General features: G+C 37.7%; 4 protein-coding genes across 6 annotated transcripts; 1 reads left to right on the top strand and 3 right to left on the bottom strand.

The window, feature by feature from the left end:
* Positions 1-245: 245 nt before the first annotated feature.
* On the bottom strand, positions 246-3,965 carry lg6h2orf69 (linkage group 6 C2orf69 homolog). The gene is given in 3 exon segments (XM_048193983.1): positions 246-2,517; positions 3,475-3,747; positions 3,749-3,965. Coding segments are annotated over 3 exon segments (1,038 nt in total). The 5' UTR covers positions 3,797-3,965; the 3' UTR covers positions 246-1,800.
* A 15-nt stretch (positions 3,966-3,980) lies between these two features.
* Positions 3,981-9,071, top strand: ftcdnl1 (formiminotransferase cyclodeaminase N-terminal like 1). Of its 2 annotated transcripts, none has more exons than XM_048193985.1 (6): positions 3,981-4,657; positions 4,944-5,060; positions 5,211-5,306; positions 5,424-5,579; positions 5,838-6,026; positions 7,256-9,071. In XM_048193985.1, exons 2-6 carry the CDS (start codon positions 4,946-4,948, stop codon positions 7,693-7,695), a joined length of 996 nt encoding a protein of 331 aa, XP_048049942.1. In that variant the 5' UTR covers positions 3,981-4,657; positions 4,944-4,945; the 3' UTR covers positions 7,696-9,071. The 2 variants fall into 2 exon arrangements, with proteins under 2 accessions (XP_048049942.1, XP_048049941.1); XM_048193984.1 differs by having other exon boundaries at positions 3,981-4,680.
* Positions 9,072-10,449: 1,378 nt separating this feature from the next.
* Positions 10,450-13,810, bottom strand: nabp1a (nucleic acid binding protein 1a). 2 transcript variants are annotated; one of them, XM_048193986.1, is made up of 6 exons: positions 13,515-13,810; positions 13,144-13,282; positions 12,779-12,850; positions 11,869-11,953; positions 11,489-11,549; positions 10,450-11,190 (listed from the first exon to the last, which is right to left on the bottom strand). In XM_048193986.1, exons 1-6 carry the CDS (start codon positions 13,606-13,608, stop codon positions 10,988-10,990), a joined length of 654 nt encoding a protein of 217 aa, XP_048049943.1. In that variant the 5' UTR covers positions 13,609-13,810; the 3' UTR covers positions 10,450-10,987. The 2 variants fall into 2 exon arrangements, with proteins under 2 accessions (XP_048049943.1, XP_048049944.1); XM_048193987.1 differs by having other exon boundaries at positions 11,507-11,549.
* Positions 13,811-17,656: 3,846 nt separating this feature from the next.
* Positions 17,657-19,855, bottom strand: LOC125270414. Its single transcript, XM_048193981.1, has 7 exons — positions 19,713-19,855; positions 19,389-19,457; positions 18,516-18,607; positions 18,308-18,434; positions 18,088-18,208; positions 17,919-17,980; positions 17,657-17,795 (listed from the first exon to the last, which is right to left on the bottom strand). The coding sequence occupies exons 1-7, from the start codon at positions 19,824-19,826 to the stop codon at positions 17,676-17,678; spliced, it is 705 nt and encodes a 234-aa protein (XP_048049938.1). The 5' UTR covers positions 19,827-19,855; the 3' UTR covers positions 17,657-17,675.
* Between the last annotated feature and the right edge of the window lie 13 nt (positions 19,856-19,868).

The following is a 19,868-nucleotide window of genomic DNA, read 5'->3' as shown; positions in this document are numbered from 1 at the left end:
ATTAAGTTAGAAAAGGATAGAAAAGATAAGCAATCTGACTGAAAATCGTCAAATCATCATTTTAACTTTTAACATTTTTATGTCTTTAACCATTCTAACATATTAATTTTTATATATATTGCCTTTTACATCCTCTTGAACCTTGATGCCAGCTGTGGATTTGATGTACTTTTTCCTGTTTTATTTCATGTTGAATCAACTTGAATTGTATTATTTAAAGTTCATGATTCTAATTAAACATATGAAACATTTCAACATTTTTATTGGATTACATCAGCATGGAATGACTATGAAGCAGGAAGTACATTCATCGCATTACATTGAGGATATTACAAAATACACATATTCATTGGTATGTGACATTCAATAGAGCACAATCCAAAAAAAGTGCGCCACCTAGAGTAAAGACTTCTGAGATTCAATACTGGAATCGTTTTAGCTACTAACCATAACTCGGTCAATAAAACATTTCAGAATGAGTCAGTAAATAAAATATTTTGATTTGATCTAACCAAAAATATATTCTTTGATTTTATTACTAAATAAAAGCAATACCAACTATTGAACACAAACACATTTGTGATGATAAACCAGCGTAATTGTATATGGGACAATGAAATATAGTTTTAGACTGTAATATTGCTCTTTAGTGGATTTGCTTGTCTGCAATGTTTTAATATTCCTTAGCAGGGCAGCAGGACTCAGGGAAGTTAAGAGTGTTTTACATTCAGGAGTAGCCATACATAATTGGGAAAACATACTTGAAATGAAAATCCAAACTTATTAATTTACCGTAGCGACATAAAAACCAATTAATTTAATAAGCACTTTCAGATAGCTAACTTCTCCTTTCTTGGGAAATGGGAGCCCTTTAAACACACGGAGCTGATTGTTTTACTAAGCAAATCTGCATTCCAAATAGACTAAGTAAAACAAGTATCCTAGTATATCAGACAAAGCCTATGTAGGTAGATGCAACAGGCAAACAAATAAGGCTTAATGTCAGGCAGCTAAGTGTTCTGTCATTAAAGGCTTAGTTCACCCCCAAAATTTAAATTCTGTCATCATTTACTTACCCTCATGTTGTTCTAAACCCATAAGACTTTTGTTAATCTTTGAAACACAATTTAAGATATTTAAACCTCTTAAACTTAAGAGGTTTCTCTCCCTCCATTGGAAGTCCAGGTAACCAAGATCCAAAAAGGTCAGATTTAATTTAGGCTTTTATTGACCTCTAAACAATGATGGACACATACATGAACAACATCACAGAAACTCAAATCTGCATGTTTGAAACCAGTGAGGTTTGTTCTAGCGCATGATGAATGTTCGTTTCGTGAGGATGCGCTCTATGTGTGTTTATATGTGAATAAATAAATACATTAAGTCTGTTCATCATATAAAGTGATCATATCTCTTCACAAGGTTTAAACCGCTTGCTTCATATGGATTCATTTTACAAGATCTTCATGACCTTTTTTGATCTTCTGAGTTTTGGTCACCTGGACTTTCAATGGAGGGACAGAAACCTCTCAGGTCCCATTAAAAAAATATCTTAATTTGTTTTAACAATCAACCAAAGTCTTACAGGTTTGGAACGGCATGAGGGCGAGTAAATGATGACAGTCTTTCACTTTTTCAGTGAACTATCCCTTTAAGCTTCGATCTTTTCTCCTATGTAGTGTTGGGTAGGCAAACCCAAAGCTTTTTTCTAACTAATACATCAGTGCAATACAAAGCCATCTGCTCTGCATGAGAATACACTCCATGTTAAGACTTGAAAGCATAGATCGAGAATAGTCAGAACTCCAGAATGACTCGGAAGTGATTCTCAATGGATGCCGGCTCCTCCTCGAAGTGCAGTTTCTGGCTCAGACAGGCACCCAGATCCTCCAGAGTCTTTATAAAGAGCTGGTGCTCTCGCCCAACCCATGCCCTCATCGGGTCTCTCACCTCGTACGGAGTGACGTGGGCATGGACAGCCACCCCACTGGAGGCCAGCTCATCCAGAGCGCATTTATCGGTCACCCACGTCTCACTGCCACCAGAGTGTCCTCCATCCAGCCAGTAAATGTCTGAGACACTGTCCAGGAACAGCCTCAGTTCTGGGTCTGCTCGAGCTCCAGCCAGCTCATACACTATTTGATTAAGAACAACACATCCCTTACTAAAGCCCACTATGGTAAGGGTGAAACCTGCTGGAAGGGGGCCAGGGGTGGCTGTACCACTAAGAGGAGGTAAAGGATTTGGGAGACCAGCCCGCTGCATGCCATGACCCAGGAGTGCCCTCAGATGGCGAATGGCTCCGTAGTCTGGAGAGTGTTCTGGTGCTCCAAATAGGTTGCTCTCTACAAAGTTCTGATAGCAGCTGAACTTGTGTAGGTACATGTGGGAGGCACGGACTATCCAGATATGGCAGCCAGGAAAACGGTGGCCCAGGGTGAGGGCGACACGCTCCAGACTCCAGGACAGCCATGGGACAGCGTCAGGCTGGAGGGCCATTTCCTGCTGGAAGTTCTGGATAGTAGATGGGAAAGAGAAGTTGCATTATGAAGACGGGATGAACAATCAAGAGAAAGAGAAATTTAAGAAACTCAGTCTCAGCGTATATTTAATGAACACTTACTATCAAAAACAGGGTTATGATATCACACCTTTTGGGCAATGAATTTATGACTTTCTCTGTCATTCGTAATTTGTATTTATTTTTTTATTTTTTAATAGAAATTGTACTCATAAAGAATAGGTTCTCACAACAAACGGTTTTACACCTGCACATAATTAGAAAAATATAGTAATTTCCATGACTTGTGAAAATGTAAATTTTCCAGGCCTGGAAATCACCATTTTAAAATTTCCTGATAATTCCTAGTTTTCCATTAACACGATTCAAGTATATTCAAGCTTTTACTAATATTATTCTAGAAGAGAATAGAAGAATAGCAGGACTAAACGTGCACGTCTTTTATCTAAAAGAAAAATGCTATTTTATTCAAACATATTCAATAGCTGTGAAGCATGTACAAGTGTTCAAATGTTCGAGGTCAGTATAAGTTGTTTTTTTTTAAAGAAATTAATACTTTTATTCTGCAAGGATGCATTAAATAGATCAAAATTGTTGCAAAACATTTCTATTTCAAATGAATGCTGTTCTGCAGTGTGGTGTTTGTACGTGTCCTGGGCCTGTTTTCAATGTCTCTAATGAAACACTAAATATAGAGATCCATCTCAGAAGCTAAACTGTATCAAATGACTTAAGTGGATAATCCAAGAGGTATCTAACAGGGGGTTCACAGTCTCTATTTGTCTAATAAGAGGACTACGTAATACACTGTATAAAAAATATCTAATTCCTGACACATTATTATCCCTGTGTATTATACACATATTAACCCATTATTGTGTAGAAAGTAATTTAGGAGGACATGCAGTCGTGGTAACCTGACAGGTTCAGGATTGATGACATGCACCAACCTGAATGTCTCCAGGAAAGAAGACTACGTGATTGTTTCCATTCTGCAGGTTCTCGCTGTCGCATCGTCTCTGCGTTTCCGTGGCGGGTCTTAAGAGCAGAAGATCATTTACGCGGTTTTGGTCATAACCGGGTACTGAAGTCAGGCGGAGCAGCCCGGGCACAGCAGCGGATGTCCCGGGGACGCACAGCCCCGCCGCGGCGTTCATTTTCCTCGCTATAGCGGCTAGCGATAAACAAGCCACAACTGATCGGATGCTTCCCATAAGCAAAAGGATTATGTAGCAGCGACTGCACGACCTGCAGCATTAAGATCGAAACCATCACTGCTAAACAAGCGCAAAAAGTAACGCCGCATGATCCAAACTATTATCCTGCGTTCAGGATAATCCGGTGGGCATTCAGTCGAGAATTTTAACGCTTAAAATGAACAAAACGGTTCAGGATAGTGAAATATGTGTGACTTATTTGTTTATATTAAACGCCGCCAAGTGGCACTTTATGGGAGCGTCAAAACTTGCCAACGATGCGCATGCGCGAAGTCAAAACGCATTTGTGAACAGTGGCAGTGCTGATATATGACGCATTTGGATTGACTGCATGAATAGAGCACTGTAGTGATTGATGCGGCAGAGCCTTGTTTGATCTAATGTCCAAAATTTACGTTTCTTTTTAAACTTCATGGGGCGGAATAGGTAGTGATGGAATCATGACTCATGTCGGTTCAGTCGGTTCTTTCGAACAATTTGCATCAAAGAACCGGTTCAAAAACGATTTATTTACAATATGACGCAATTGCGTCATCATGTCCCTAACATTCGTAAAAAAAAAATAAAAAAAATAAATAACGCAATAAATGTTCTATAGGCACTGTTTTGCTGATGTTACTTTATTTGTCAATTTGTTGAAGCCATTTAGCTCATAAAGCAAGTCGTTTTGAACCTAAACATACTTAATACTACATTATTTTTATTATCTCTTTGATAAATAAAATTATATATATAACCAATTGTGTAAACAAGTCGTAAACAAGTTTTATTTATTTCGTTCAGACCGTTTTTGTGAAACGGTTTAACTGATTCATTGAGAAGATTCGACTCTATAGAACGATTCGTTCACGAATCGGAAGGCGCTAGCGGAAACAGCTGGGAGTATGTGTGCTTCTGGTGTCTCACGCCTTCAAAAGTAACATTGTGCATGAAAAACAAGTACGATGTTTGTGTGAGTGTGATTACAAGTCAGTCAGTTGTGAAAAGTATTAGTAAATTATCTATGGTGTCTCCTTGTAGTAAGCTACGAGTATGATAAACTTTGGACTGTTAGACAGAAACTGTTCAATATAAAGCTGTCGAGTGTTTACACAACTATTTATCCCTGAAAGTTCATTCCTTTTGTGGAAAAGATTAATACAATTTTAAACTTATACAGTCCGTGGGCCTGTAAATGTGTAAAGTGTTTGTGCTCTCTTGAGGGATGTCCTGCTCTGCTCTCGGTCGACGGCTGGTTGCATGTCTCCTGAACATCTCAGAAGCTCGGAGAAGAGAGCTGGTGGAGACAGTGGCAAGATCAGCCATTACTGACACACATGGTGAGACCATGCATGCATGGTTTGTTATGGATAGTAATAATTCTAACCAAATTATATGTCAAAGAGGTCGTTAAACTGTATCTGAAGTGATTAGGAATCTTTTTATTGCATGTTTTTATGGCAAAACTGTCCAAATGTGTCCTTCATAAGGAAAAAAGCGTGAAGGCATCACGGTGCTGAACATCTTCAATGATGTAGACTACAATCGCTCTGTCATCACTATTGTTGCAAGCATTGACCTAATAAGTGAGTTGCCTGCTTGACCTTCTCGTCATTTTTAATAAATGTCCATTTGCTGAGAACAATTGCTTTTTAAGTAATTGTACAAAAGAGGCCAGTCTTTATTGTTGTTGTCAATTGCAGGGGAGGCTGTATTGTCGGCTTGTGAGCGCGCATGTTCTCTGATTGACATGAATGCCCATGAGGGCACCCACCCATGCATGGGTGCAGTGGATCTGGTGCCTATCTATCCACTGGGGGAGGAGGTAGGCCTTGAGGATTGTGGAAAAGAGGCCCGGGGTATGTGGTCATGCATGCACAGAAGAAAAGTTAAAATGCATTCTCAGAATATTCATTTTGCAAAGTACAGAAACAGTTTCATTATAGCTTTAAAGTAAAAAATACTAATGTAGCACAAACAGCATTAAGAGTTATTTTGGGCTCAGCATGCCAACTGGGCACTATTATTATTCTACAAATTTAGATTTTTTCTTTTTCTTTTCAAATGTTAATGTGTCATGTTCTTGTACCTCAACTGCTGTTTTCTTTCTTGTTTAGCATTAGCAACAGCTCTGACAGAACAAGTGGCAGGTACCAGTGCTTTTTTGTTTGGCTGGGCAGATTCTCCTCAGCGTCGAGGTCTGGCTCAAAGGAGGAAGGAGATTGGCTGGTTCAAAAAGGTCAAAGATATGTCAAGCATCCAGCCAGATGTGGGTCCACAGCCCACAAGGAGATACGGCATTACAGGTTATTTTTCAAATGTGCATTCACAATATAGAAACAAAAATGAAACGGCAAGGTAGAGTTTGCTTCAAAATTAAGCAATATAGCGCAACAATTGGGTTCCGGAAGAAACGAAAAATAAATTTTCTTCAAGAAAGAGAGATACATTTTCATTTGAAAGTATATGCTCCTGTTGCAATTATCAGTGATATCAACTTTGTTGTTTTTTTTTAAAAAAAGAAGGGAATTCCAAGGGAATTTAGCACTGTCCATTTTTATATACACTGCCCTCCAAAAGTTTGGAAACACCCCTGGCAAAGTGTGGTTTTGGATGATATCAGCATAAATCCTTATCATTTTTTGGTGCAAATACATTAAAGTAACTTGACATTATCATTGATAATAATTTTCATTTTGATTACATATTAATGGCAATATATACATGTCAAAGTCAGACATGCCCCTTTGCCAGCTGTGATGCCTGGTTACTGGTTTAAACTTGGCCCAGGTTTGTAAAAGATTTTTAGGTCAGCACACCTTAATAGCTTCAACAATTGATTGCCAATTAAGTTTAGAATACAATGAACCAATTAGAACCCAGTTTAGGTCAGATAGCTGCTAATGGTGGATATTTTGATGAATTGAACATTTAAGTTTTTTCTATATATAAACTGTTTATGCAATAAAATATGTTTTCGTAGTTTGTGTTGTCCCTTATCAGTGCAAAATTATCACAAATTAAAAAGGATTCATGCCAATATTGTCCAAAACCCCACTTTTCTAGGGCGTTTCCAAACTTCTAGGGGGCAGTGTATATTTGTGTATATATGAATATTTTGGAATATATTTAAAGTGTTTTTATATATATTGTTTGCAGTGCATTATTGTAGTTTATGCCCGCATAAAACAGTTGATTTGTTTGAACTGTTTATTTAAGTACGTTTTTTATGTCCTTAAGGAGAAACTGAATAGGAAAAAATAACAAGACCGCTGAAAAAGTTGTGCTCTATTAAAAAAAAAAAAAAATCTAGCATCTTCTAAGTTTTGGTTACCTGTACTTGCAATGTAGGGACCAGAAACCTTTTAGGTTTCACGAAAGATAGCTTTGAAGATTATTATGGTTTGGAATGACATGAGAGTGAGTAAATGATGACAGAATTGTCTTAACTATGTCTTTAAGAGAGCGTTTCAATCATTTGAATCACAATTTGAACCTCACTAAAGAAAAGAAATAATAGCTATTTGTTCTGCAGGTGTTGGCGCCAGCCCCTATGTCATGAACTGTAACGTGACCATCGATACCCAGGATCTGGCCCTAGGCCGGATTGTTGCTTTAGCAATCCGTGAATCCAGTCCTGGCGGTATCCCTGGAGTTCAGGTCATGGCTCTGCCACATGAAGGTGCTGTGGAGATTGCTTGCAATGTGGAGAGTGTTCAAGGTGGTCCTCCGTCGTCTTTATCTTATGGTGAGGAGCAATGGCCAAGCTTTGCTATTGGAGGGCAAAACTTCTGCCATGCTCCAGCCTCGCTAATCACAGCACGAGTAGCAGAGCTGGCTAGACACCATGGAGTGGCCATCAAGGGTACGGCCCTGGTGGGCTTTACCCCACATGAGTGCCGGAGACTGGCAGAGGGAGCGCTCTCAAATGGCATCGGAGAGTTCTGGAAAGAGCTGCATCGTTTACACATGTGAACAAGCCAACAACTTTCAACACTGTGCTAAATTGCAAACTAATCAATTGTTAATTATAGGGAATTTGTTGAGCCACCAACAATAGATAATCAGCCCTTATTAATTATTTATTTATTTATTTTTTTTTTTTTTGGGTAGTTCACCCAAAAATGAACATTCTGTTATCATTCACTCGTGTCATTCTAAACCTAATAGTATTCATTTGGTTACAGTGTGATTTGTCAAAGTCTGATAAGGGGTATTTAAATTTAACAAATCATGTAAAATTAAACATTTTATCAAACTGTTAATTATGTTTTTATAAATGTTACATGGGTAATATTCAATTATGATTGCGATAAATATTTTTGTTGCTTTTGGAGCAGTTCTGTGTAAAAGGTAATTTCATGATTGTAAAGGTTTTAATGTCATAATTCAGGTTTGTACTATGTCCTTACTTGTTAATCACAAATGTGATGACATAATGTTCTGCTAATAGGTGTATAATAATTAAACAAAGGCTAATTAGGTCAGTGCAGTTTGACCACCCCTTGATGATGTCATTCAGAGTCAGATCTGGAACATTTAGTAGATTTAGTGTTCAAAGAATTAACCTAATATGGCTTAAACATACTAGATTACACGTATTGTTACAAAAATGCATTGAATGAGTATCAGGGTGAGCAAGTACAGACAGCAACAAGATTTATAATTTCACAAGTTCCTGACTGAGATTGACTTCAGTGATGTTTTTAAGAGGAACAAGAATTTTGATGAACATGTTTTGAAATCATTCACACAAGTTTGTGCTTGACTGGGCTGATGATAAAACCTAAGCACATGATGGAAGATGAATACATCTTCAAACAGAGCCAGTCCAGTTAAATATAATGTAGTGCTGCTTCAAAGAGTGTTTGTTTGTTCTTTTTAAAGTTCACTTGTGTTGCATCAGTGTCAAAATTTAAATACTGTGAAAATATGTCTTGGCTACAACATTAACCACTAATCATAAGTTCAGGTAATCCACATTTTGCACAGATATTCTAATGATAATAATAATAAGAAGAAGAATGGGACACTCCAAGCAACTGCAAAACTACAGCCACAGCTTTGACTTTCTGAAGTGTTCTGAACAGAATGTGGACTGCTGTAACCAAACTATTCCATTTTAGGATTCACAATTTACATGAGATGCTATAGCCTCATATTAGGACACAACACTACCAAATATATATCTATATATAGCTTGTAATCAGATATAAATGTTATAATGCATGATGTCAGTCAGCTTTAAGGATAATGATATTTGCACGATCAATATGCTTGGGTCAATTTCACAAGCGTTCATGAAATAAACTCACCCACCGACCACTACATAAACAGTGGCGTTCATTTTACATAAATAATCCAACTATTTTTCCTGACAGTAAACCTCTGCCTATTTTTCATTTCTATGCATGCATACGAACACAAAAACATCTAGATGAAAAGCAGTGCTAATGAAATATTAACTTTTAAATGATGGTATTAGACCATGTCTTGATACTAAATTCATATAGTGCCTAATTTGTGTGCAAGGGAATTTAACTGACCTGGCATTGGCACTCTATGCAAAAACACTCACTAAAATGCTGGCACAATGCATATACTGATTTAACAGTTCTTCCAGAGAAAGAAAAAAAGGTGCTTATCTAGAAGTTTCTCAACTGGTGAGTTGCGAGTTGTGTTAGCTGGAAAGGATTTGCATGCAGGTCTGTTTTTCTATTCATCAGGAGCAGTTTCTATATGTTTCATTAACAGTTCATGTTAGTATTGTGTATTTACCATGGTAACGGTTGTTTCCATAACCCCAAGATGCCACTTTATTTTCACTTTGTGTTTTGTATAATTTTAAATGATTGTAGTGGCAACTTACTAACTTTATTGTATTAACAAAAACTAGTTTGGGAGTGCTTACCTTACTGTTTATTCATCATTATTAGTAATATTCTCACAATTTGTGTGTTTGTAAAGTGGGACAGTACTTGTGCGTGTCAACCATTTTGTAAAATGCATTTGCTTTTTTTTTTTTTTAAAGCAAATGTATTATATTTTCATAGGCTAATCTATATATAAACTATCTCTCTCTCTCATATATTATATATTTATAGAGAGAGAGATTCCTAAAAAAAAAAAAAAAGGGGGGGGGGGTGGGGGCAGCTTAATGACCATAAAAAGTATGAGCTCCATGGCTAAACTAGTTGAGAACCACTCATCTGGGTAGCGTTTCCCAAAAGCATCGTAAGCCTGAGTTGATCGTAGCTCGATTGGTGGCACTGGTTCTACAATCAACTTAGGCTTACTATGCTTTTGGGAAACGCTACCCTGGACTACAAATTGGGAAGACTTTCAAATCTCCACTCAGGGTCTAATTCATCAGCTTTCCTTACCAGAAGCATTACACACTCCATCCATGAAATCTGCAGATAAAGCAGCATGTCATGGTAACAGGCAAGCAATACATGTATTAGCTTCACTCATGCAGCAAATGTTAAAAGTATTAGTACTACTGGACTAAAAGAATACATATTTGGCTGAATAACAAAAGTATCTCTAAATTGATATGCATTTTATATATAACATTAAATGTCTATATAACAAAAACACAGTGGTATTACAGTATAAGAGTAGGCAGAATTTTTCAGTGAAGTCACATTGCACTATATAAAAGGCAACAATCTCATTCAATGTAAATGGCACTGAAAAGATTAAGAACAGTTACAACAACCACAGGGATCAATTTCCCAACATTTTGTTCATTTATTCCTAATTAAATAATCCTAAGCGTCCAATCAAACTATCACCTTTCCTTTCACACGGTCACTTCTGGTATTTTTTTTTTTTTGTTTTTGGCCAAAGAGGAGGGGGAAGAACCCGTTTAGTCATCAGTCACTTTAAAGTTCTTTCCCCAATTTGCAACAGCAGTTAATCATTCCTGAATCACATGACAATGCATTCACTATAAATTAAGAGAAGAAAGTGCATCGAGTGTTCAAGTACGGTGTATAGTTTAACAACACATTTAGGGAAAGGAAATAAATGGTGGGCCACTGAACTGGCACTTAACGGGAAAGAGAGTATGCCAAACTTTAACTGTAACAAGTTGTTCTAACCTGTTGTTATAATCATATTATGCAAATATTGGCAAATGACAAAGCAAAAGCACAGGTGGCAAAACAGTAGCATTAAACCTCGTATCTTTAGATTGGCAGTATTGTTTTGTATTGTAAGGATGGTTTGTGGAAGGATTTTAGGGATGAGTGGTTTTGCAGTCTCATCTCTTTGAAGCCCTTCTTGGGTCCCTGCCATTGCTAATGGTCACTGTGGGTTTGGGGGGCACAGGGGGTCCCCCTGCAGTTACTGGGGGTGGTCCATTGCCTGGAACACGTCCGTTTGGTCTTCCTTGAGCCCCAAAGTTGGGATCCCGAGGCACAGGTGCAGTACTGTTATTGGGAAATACTGGCCCAGTACCATTTCCTGTTGAGCAAACAAAACAACGATGGCAGACTTGATATCTTTTTCTGGTCATTCATTACAGTGTCTTTTGCATGTCTCTGAAATGATTACTTTGCTAAATGACACAGCATACTGCAAGTTGCTTTTGATAAGCGTCTAACAGTAAGAACAAACAGGAGCGGGATCTCAGTAACTCTGAGACTGAACCTGCAACCTTCATTAGCAGCCCAGATTCCAAACTATTAATCTACCGCTACAAAATCAGCATGTCTCACCTTAGTAGGACAGATTATGTGAAGTACTAGCCATATTTGCTCACCTGTCTGCACAGGAGTACCTGCATTTTGATTCGGTGGAGAATTTCCACGCTGTTCTTTACCCTATTGAGAGGACGAGAGATAAGACACCATTGTGTTGATTTTAGCCAAACCAGCAAAGCTCCTGTTATGCAGTTTAATGGCTCTGTATTTGAATGTGCAGAAGTAAAACCAAATGTTTGCTTCTGCATAAATTACCTCATTTCAAAGTCTTTATTTAGAATATAAATTGGAATGTAGAAGTAGTGTAAAAACATTGGCTTGTTTTTCACATTATAACTGAAGCAAATTTAGACATGCAAATGATTGAAAGGAAGTATACTCATTGAGGCGTCACACTGAGGTGCCATTTTGCATTAACCTGAACATTGATTGGACTCACCGTCTTGTTCTGCTGGTTAGCTTGTGCTAGCAGCTCTGGATTTGGCTCACTGAAATTAGGAACCTCAGAATACACCATACAGAACCTGTGGAAAAACAATGCAGTATAAATGCTGTATCAACACATGCACACTGAAGTAAAATGAATGATCCCTTTTATAACATTTATGTATTTGTCATACTTATCCAAAGAAACTCACATTCATCAAACCCATGACTTTGACGTTTGAGGTACAGGAACATGCTTATAAATGATAATGCCTGACAAATGATGGCTAAAATTAACAGTGATCCCACACCTTTTGCTATCATTTTTGGTCAGTCATAACATTATATAGCGATCTCACTCACAGAACAATTTTTTCACAATTAAAGGATTTAGAACAAAGAATAAAAGCCAAACTTGTACTTCAGTGTAGACGAAGGTTATCTAATCATGCTCCTAGAAAGGCCAATTTCCTGCAGAGTTTAGCTCCAGCCTACTCAAATGCACCAACCTGGACATTTCTTAATCCTGAAGACCTTGATAAACTGGTTGGGTAATAAATGCTACGGGAAAGTGGCCCTTCAAGAACAGTATTGGACATCCCTGCTATAGACATTTCCATGAACTTTCCAGGCTTTGAAATTGATAATAATAATAATAATAATAATAATAATAATAATAATAATAATAATAATAATAATAATAATAAAGTCCAGATTTCACCATGGGAACCCTATATTAAAATCATTTTAGACAGTTAACTCAAAGCATTTGAAAAAAGAAACTGTACATTATCTATTCAATGATTCATCTGTCAGTAGATTTTGGAACCAACACAAGGGTGAATTACCATAGTTATAGCCAAATGCTGATCAATTAGAAAGTGACTGATGATTATATTAATATTGATTTTTTTAATACTCACTCTCCTATTTTTTGTAAGTCTCCTCCTCTTCCAGTGTACAGTGTAAGGCACCCCTTCCAGATTGAAGCATACCTATCCAGACACAAATATATTTCCAAGTTGAAACATGCCATATGCACCATTTTATAAGCCTTACCACACGAACATAATATTCTGCACGTTTTTAAAAACACATACATGGTTGTTAGTGACATTAATTTCACATACATCATTGTTATTGATACAGCCTTGACTTGAAGGATACTCAAAAGCAGTTTAGATCAGTTTGAAAGAGATAGTTGCCAATGTATATTATTTGATTGACAGCCATACAGGGTTTAAAGTGTCAAGGGTCTGAATAAAAAGAGAGATGAGGTGGCTCGTACCCTCTCGTAAGGCGGATGATGTCCCCTGGCTGGATGAGGCTGCCCAGCTCATCCCACACAGAGATGGCGATGCTGCCGCTCTTATCCGCCACTCTGCACGAGCGCACCTCGTGCCCGTCCTTTGTCTTCGTCACCCGACCTGCGCGTGCACAGCAAAGTTCAGTAAAATCTCAACCGTTAAAAAACTACTGAAAACACACACATCGACTGCGTTACATGATGGGCGATGCGTCAAAAATCAAAGATACAAGAACAAAGCAACAGACGTCGAGCGCAACGTTAGACATGTTATTCATGAGTGTTAGCGTGAGAAATTAGCTCCGCTTGTGCTAATAAACGGTCATGAGGGGCACAGCATTGAATCCACTTACCGATTTCCAACACTATAAAGACGATATTAAGGTTTTTCGATCCGGGCTTTACATCTTTAATCAAGATCACAGCTTCGTTGGAGATATTCGACATTTCTGAGAGCTGAGGTGAAGGCTAGCACACCGGCTAGCGAAACCACAGCTGTGTTGGAGGATTTCTTGATCTAAAGCTAAATCTGTGCTCTGAGTGGGTTGTTTTATTTGCCAAATAAACTTTATTTGGCGAATAAACTTTGTATGCAAAACCCTTTTGGAAAGGCAGATGTGTTTCTAGCGTAACATTTTGAGAGCGCAGTAAAGATAGTTTGCGGTTTGATATTCAGATTTCTTTTGGCTATAATTACGCAGTGCGCTGTCATAGACATGCAAATAATACCAAATATCGTTCTCCATGATTTGTGAATTAAGGTGACGCTGTCCTTTGGGCCGAAATCAGGGTTTTTTTTCGTAGCGACTCTTAATTTTATAATGGCTATAGCTCCAAATGTTGGACACTTAGAGGAATGAAACTGGTGTCATCTTCACCAGCTTGATCTGTGAATTTTTTCACAGCAAAGCTCTTGTCCGTAAACCCCTTGGTAAGTCCGCCAGTAAGGAATGTGAAAGAAAGGCGTTCTTCATGTTTAACGTCTATTACCAATGAACACGCAGACTGCTGGAATAAAATAACATTGTTTTAGGTAGAGCTCGATTTGTGAAAACTTTCACAATAGCATTTTATCTCGTGGCCGTGTTTCTCTTTGCTCTGCCCCCTGTTTTTTGTTTAATATGATATATATATATATATATATATATATATATATATATATATATATATTATACAAAAAACATATACATATACATATATACATATATATACAAATATACATATATATATATATATATATATATATATATATATATATATATATATATATATATATATATATATATGACCTTGTACAGATAATGTACATCACTTTTCTGATCTGTGAAAACTTTCACAGTTCAGTACGGGTCAGCTGACCCATCCCTGGGTCACTAACATCGCTATTCTGATCTGTGAAAACTTTCACAGTTCAGTACGGGTCAGCTGACCCTTCCCTGGGTCACTAACATCGCTTTTCTGATCTGTGAAAACTTTCACAGTTCAGTACGGGTCAGCTGACCCTTCCCTGGGTCACTAACATCTCTATTCTGATCTGTGAAAACTTTCACAGTTCAGTAAGGGTCAGCTGACCCTTCCCTGGGTCACTAACATCTCTATTCTGATCTGTGAAAACTTTCACAGTTCAGTAAGGGTCAGCTGACCCTTCCCTGGGTCACTAACATCTCTATTCTGATCTGTGAAAACTTTCACAGTTCAGTACGGGTCAGCTGACCCTTCCCTGGGTCACTAACATCGCTTTTCTGATCTGTGAAAACTTTCACAGTTGAGTTTTGGTCAGCTGACCCTTCCCTGGGTCACTAACATCGCTATTCTGATCTGTGAAAACTTTCACAGTTGAGTTTTGGTCAGCTGACCCTTCCCTGGGTCACTAACATCGCTTTTCTGATCTGTGAAAACTTTCACAGTTGAGTTTTGGTCAGCTGACCCTTCCTTGGGTCACTAACATCGCTATTCTGATCTGTGAAAACTTTCACAGTTGAGTTTTGGTCAGCTGACCGTTCCCTGGGTCACTAACATCACTTTTCTGATCTGTGAAAACTTTCACAGTTCAGTAAGGGTCAGCTGACCCTTCCTTGGGTCACTAACATCGCTATTCTGATCTGTGAAAACTTTCACAGTTGAGTTTTGGTCAGCTGACCCTTCCCTGGGTCACTAACATCGCTTTTCTGATCTGTGAAAACTTTCACAGTTGAGTTTTGGTCAGCTGACCCTTCCTTGGGTCACTAACATCGCTATTCTGATCTGTGAAAACTTTCACAGTTGAGTTTTGGTCAGCTGACCGTTCCCTGGGTCACTAACATCACTTTTCTGATCTGTGAAAACTTTCACAGTTCAGTAAGGGTCAGCTGACCCTTCCTTGGGTCACTAACATCGCTATTCTGATCTGTGAAAACTTTCACAGTTGAGTTTTGGTCAGCTGACCCTTCCTTGGGTCACTAAAATCGCTTTTCTGATCTGTGAAAACTTTCACAGTTGAGTTTTGGTCAGCTGACCCTTCCTTGGGTCACTAACATCGCTATTCTGATCTGTGAAAACTTTCACAGTTGAGTTTTGGTCAGCTGACCCTTCCCTGGGTCACTAACATCACTTTTCTGATCTGTGAAAACTTTCACAGTTCAGTAAGGGTCAGCTGACCCTTCCTTGGGTCACTAACATCGCTATTCTGATCTGTGAAAACTTTCACAGTTGAGTTTTGGTCAGCTGACCCTTCCCTGGGTCACTAACATCTCTATTCTGATCTGTGAAAACTTTCACAGTTCAGTACGGGTCAGCTGACCCATCCCTGGGTCACTAACATCGCTATTCTGATCTGTGAAAACTTTCACAGTTCAGTACGGGTCAGCTGACCCTTCCCTGGGTCACTAACATCGCTTTTCTGATCTGTGAAAACTTTCACAGTTCAGTACGGGTCAGCTGACCCTTCCCTGGGTCACTAACATCGCTTTTCTGATCTGTGAAAACTTTCACAGTTCAGTACGGGTCAGCTGACCCTTCCCTGGGTCACTAACATCACTTTTCTGATCTGTGAAATCTTTCACCGTTGAGTTTGGGTCAGCTGACCCTTCCCTGGGTCACTAACATCGCTTTTCTGATCTGTGAAAACTTTCACAGTTCAGTACGGGTCAGCTGACCCTTCCCTGGGTCACTAACATCGCTTTTCTGATCTGTGAAATCTTTTACAGTTCAGTACGGGTCAGCTGACCCTTCCTTGGGTCACTAACATCGCTTTTCTGATCTGTGAAAACTTTCACAGTTCAGTACGGGTCAGCTGACCCTTCCCTGGGTCACTAACATCACTTTTCTGATCTGTGAAATCTTTCACCGTTGAGTTTGGGTCAGCTGACCCTTCCCTGGGTCACTAACATCGCTTTTCTGATCTGTGAAAACTTTCACAGTTCAGTACGGGTCAGCTGACCCTTCCCTGGGTCACTAACATCACTTTTCTGATCTGTGAAATCTTTCACCGTTGAGTTTGGGTCAGCTGACCCTTCCCTGGGTCACTAACATCGCTTTTCTGATCTGTGAAATCTTTCACCGTTGAGTTTGGGTCAGCTGACCCTTCCCTGGGTCACTAACATCGCTTTTCTGATCTGTGAAAACTTTCACAGTTCAGTACGGGTCAGCTGACCCTTCCCTGGGTCACTAACATCGCTTTTCTGATCTGTGAAAACTTTCACAGTTCAGTACGGGTCAGCTGACCCTTCCCTGGGTCACTAACATCGCTTTTCTGATCTGTGAAATCTTTCACAGTTCAGTACGGGTCAGCTGACCCATCCCTGGGTCACTAACATCGCTTTTCTGATCTGTGAAAACTTTCACAGTTCAGTACGGGTCAGCTGACCCTTCCCTGGGTCACTAACATCGCTTTTCTGATCTGTGAAAACTTTCACAGTTCAGTACGGGTCAGCTGACCCTTCCCTGGGTCACTAACATCACTATTCTGATCTGTGACTTTTTTGATTAACCAGTCAGAAACATTTTAATTAACAGCTTTATTGAAAAGGTAGTGTTACAGGGCTGAGAAAGCCATTTCCTGATACATGTAACTTAACTGGAAAACAGTACTTATGTTTTAAATTATGTACATATGAAGTGTAGTAATTCTTAAAAAAAAATTCGCCAAACGCACTTTTTAATTAACAAATAATATTGACTTTCACATTTACAGTTTTCAGCTTTAATCATATTTGTCCTTTTTCATAAATCATGTTTTTTTTTACTTTTTGTACCTTTTTTCACAGTAAAGTTTGTCAAACTTTCAGATTGATACAAGATGTTGAAAATAGAGTTTGAAGGTCATTGAAAGTCTTTAACACAACTTATATTCAGTCTTATTTTTTAACAGCTATTTGTCCTTATTCGTCTTACAGTCTTAGTTTCAGTTTTCAAAATTATTTTTTATCCACAGTAATGCATGACAACATCGTCTTATTTTTGACATTTTTAAAGAACCTTTCTTAAACAGCCAAGATAGACTATTGCTTTCAATTGCAGTGTGATGTTGTGTATATTTACATAATGCAAAATGTGCATAACCATGGACTGTTATCCTTGGTTACTGAGTCCACCTCTTTCTGTGTCAGGTCAGTGCACTTTGTATGTGTCCAGAGCAAGCAGCTATCACACTGGATCTGATTTGTAATGAAATTGTAATAATAAAAAATTATTATTGTATGTATCATTTCACACAAAAGAATTCTGCTGTAATGGTTATAAAAATATGACAGAGAGACTGGAAATTAATTAATACTCACCCAGAGTTCATTCTCAACTGTCTCTTTGCAGCCACACAGCTGGCAAACACTTTGAATAGGCTCTGCCACACAATAAAGGATAACTTTTAAAGTTCACTTTATAGCAGCAATCACAACTAAAGAAGAAATTATTTTGCATTTATCACAATAAATGAACAACTGTTAATACCGGAAGATGCTAAAATAGTAGCTGCCATCTGTTGCCTAATTTCAGTTACTGCCTCCAGGCTTCCATCGATGGAAATATAGTTGGGGACATCAGGGAATTCTGACAGTATTACCTCGCCAAACTAAAAGTTATAACAGAAAAGGTTGTTATATCATATAGAACATTTATCCTTAATGTCTGAATGATTTTGTCCATTTATGTTAAATATATATTTCTATACCTTCATAACAAAAACCCCACAACTATTTCCATCCTGCTGGTTTGTGTGTCTAATTTTCTTTGGCCTCCATCTGATGTTGCTCCAGTCTTTTCTGCTCAGAATGTTGTGGCGCATTTGGAAGAACCTCCTAAAAAAACATTTGCAAACAGCCTCAGCATCTGTATGTATAGCTTGATTAAATGCAACAAACAAGAGAATTTAAAAGTACCTAAATCTTTCTCCTGCTGTCTTAGTCTGTTCTTCCTCATTTGAACCTAAAGGGTCTACAACTGACACTTCTTTTGAAGCAGCATTTAGAAACTGAAAATGAAAAATATATAAAACCAACATTACCATATTTTATACTGTAAAAACTGTCACCCTGTTATATGTTATGACACACATTTTATTTAACCCTTATAATAAGCCAGATGTAGCCAGATATACTCAGATTAATACAAGGTGTAGAGAAATATATGGAAAGCTTTGAAGGACTTTGAAAGAATTTAAGTCAACCCACTTTTCTTTAATAATTTATAATACCTATTATAATAACTTTTATTAATGATGGTCTTTCATTTATCTTGTGGTTTTATTTAATTTTAATTTAGCTTTTTTTTGTTTGTTTGTTTGTTTGTTTGTTTTACATACCATTGTTTATATCACTGTTGTACTATATTTATTTATTTTTTAGTTCAGGTTATGTCATGTAATGTTACTATAGTCGTATGGTCTATAATTTTGTGTATTACTCTGATTTACACTATGCAATGGACTACTTGTGTTTGGCCTTGTCTGATGAAGAGCAGTATGGCTGGAAATGTCACTTTTTGTCATCATAAATTTTTTTCTATTTATTTACCTGTAGTATGCCAACATTTTCTATTTCCTGTTTAACTCACAATTACATATATTCATAGTAATGACTATAAATTCTACATGCAATACACATTTCACTTAAAAAAAAAAAAACATTTACACAAATTGTTAAAAATAAATAATGTCCAAACAGTTTCTTCATTCTAAAAAGGATTGAAGTTTAATAGTGAAAAAGGGAAGCCTATCATCAGGATGAAATTATTGTACCAACTACAACACTTACCACCAAGGTCCAGTGGGTACAATGTACATTAAGTGCCCCAACTGCTGCATCAAAATCATCAAATTTCACCTGTGTAAAAAGTATTAAATGAAATTTAAACAAAACACATTATTTAATTACAATAAATTAATAAATTAGTCAAGGTATTGTGTGCTAAAATATAGGAGATAAAGAAATAAATAAAACCAGAGTAACAAACACCATCTAAGCAGGCATTGCTTAGTATCTAATATGACAAGTGTTAACACAATCTTGTGCTACATTTATGCATTGGCATGCAAATGTGTTGCTAATTAAAGAGAGATATAAGTACAAATTTGTTACCTTTGGCATTAAATGTCTGTTTATGACCTCATCTTTTGCATTCATTATTACACCAGCTGTGTAATGATTTATGATCAGTACTTTTTTTGCAGTGTCATGTTGAGTTTTCACCATCCAGAGGTAGTATTCAATGGTCTGTATAGTGGGTGCAACAAA

Source organism: Megalobrama amblycephala, linkage group LG6 (genome assembly GCF_018812025.1).
Source record: "Megalobrama amblycephala isolate DHTTF-2021 linkage group LG6, ASM1881202v1, whole genome shotgun sequence".
Taxonomy (NCBI): domain Eukaryota; kingdom Metazoa; phylum Chordata; class Actinopteri; order Cypriniformes; family Xenocyprididae; genus Megalobrama; species Megalobrama amblycephala.
Note: the sequence above shows the minus strand (reverse complement) of the source record. Positions and strands in the feature narration are given on the sequence as shown.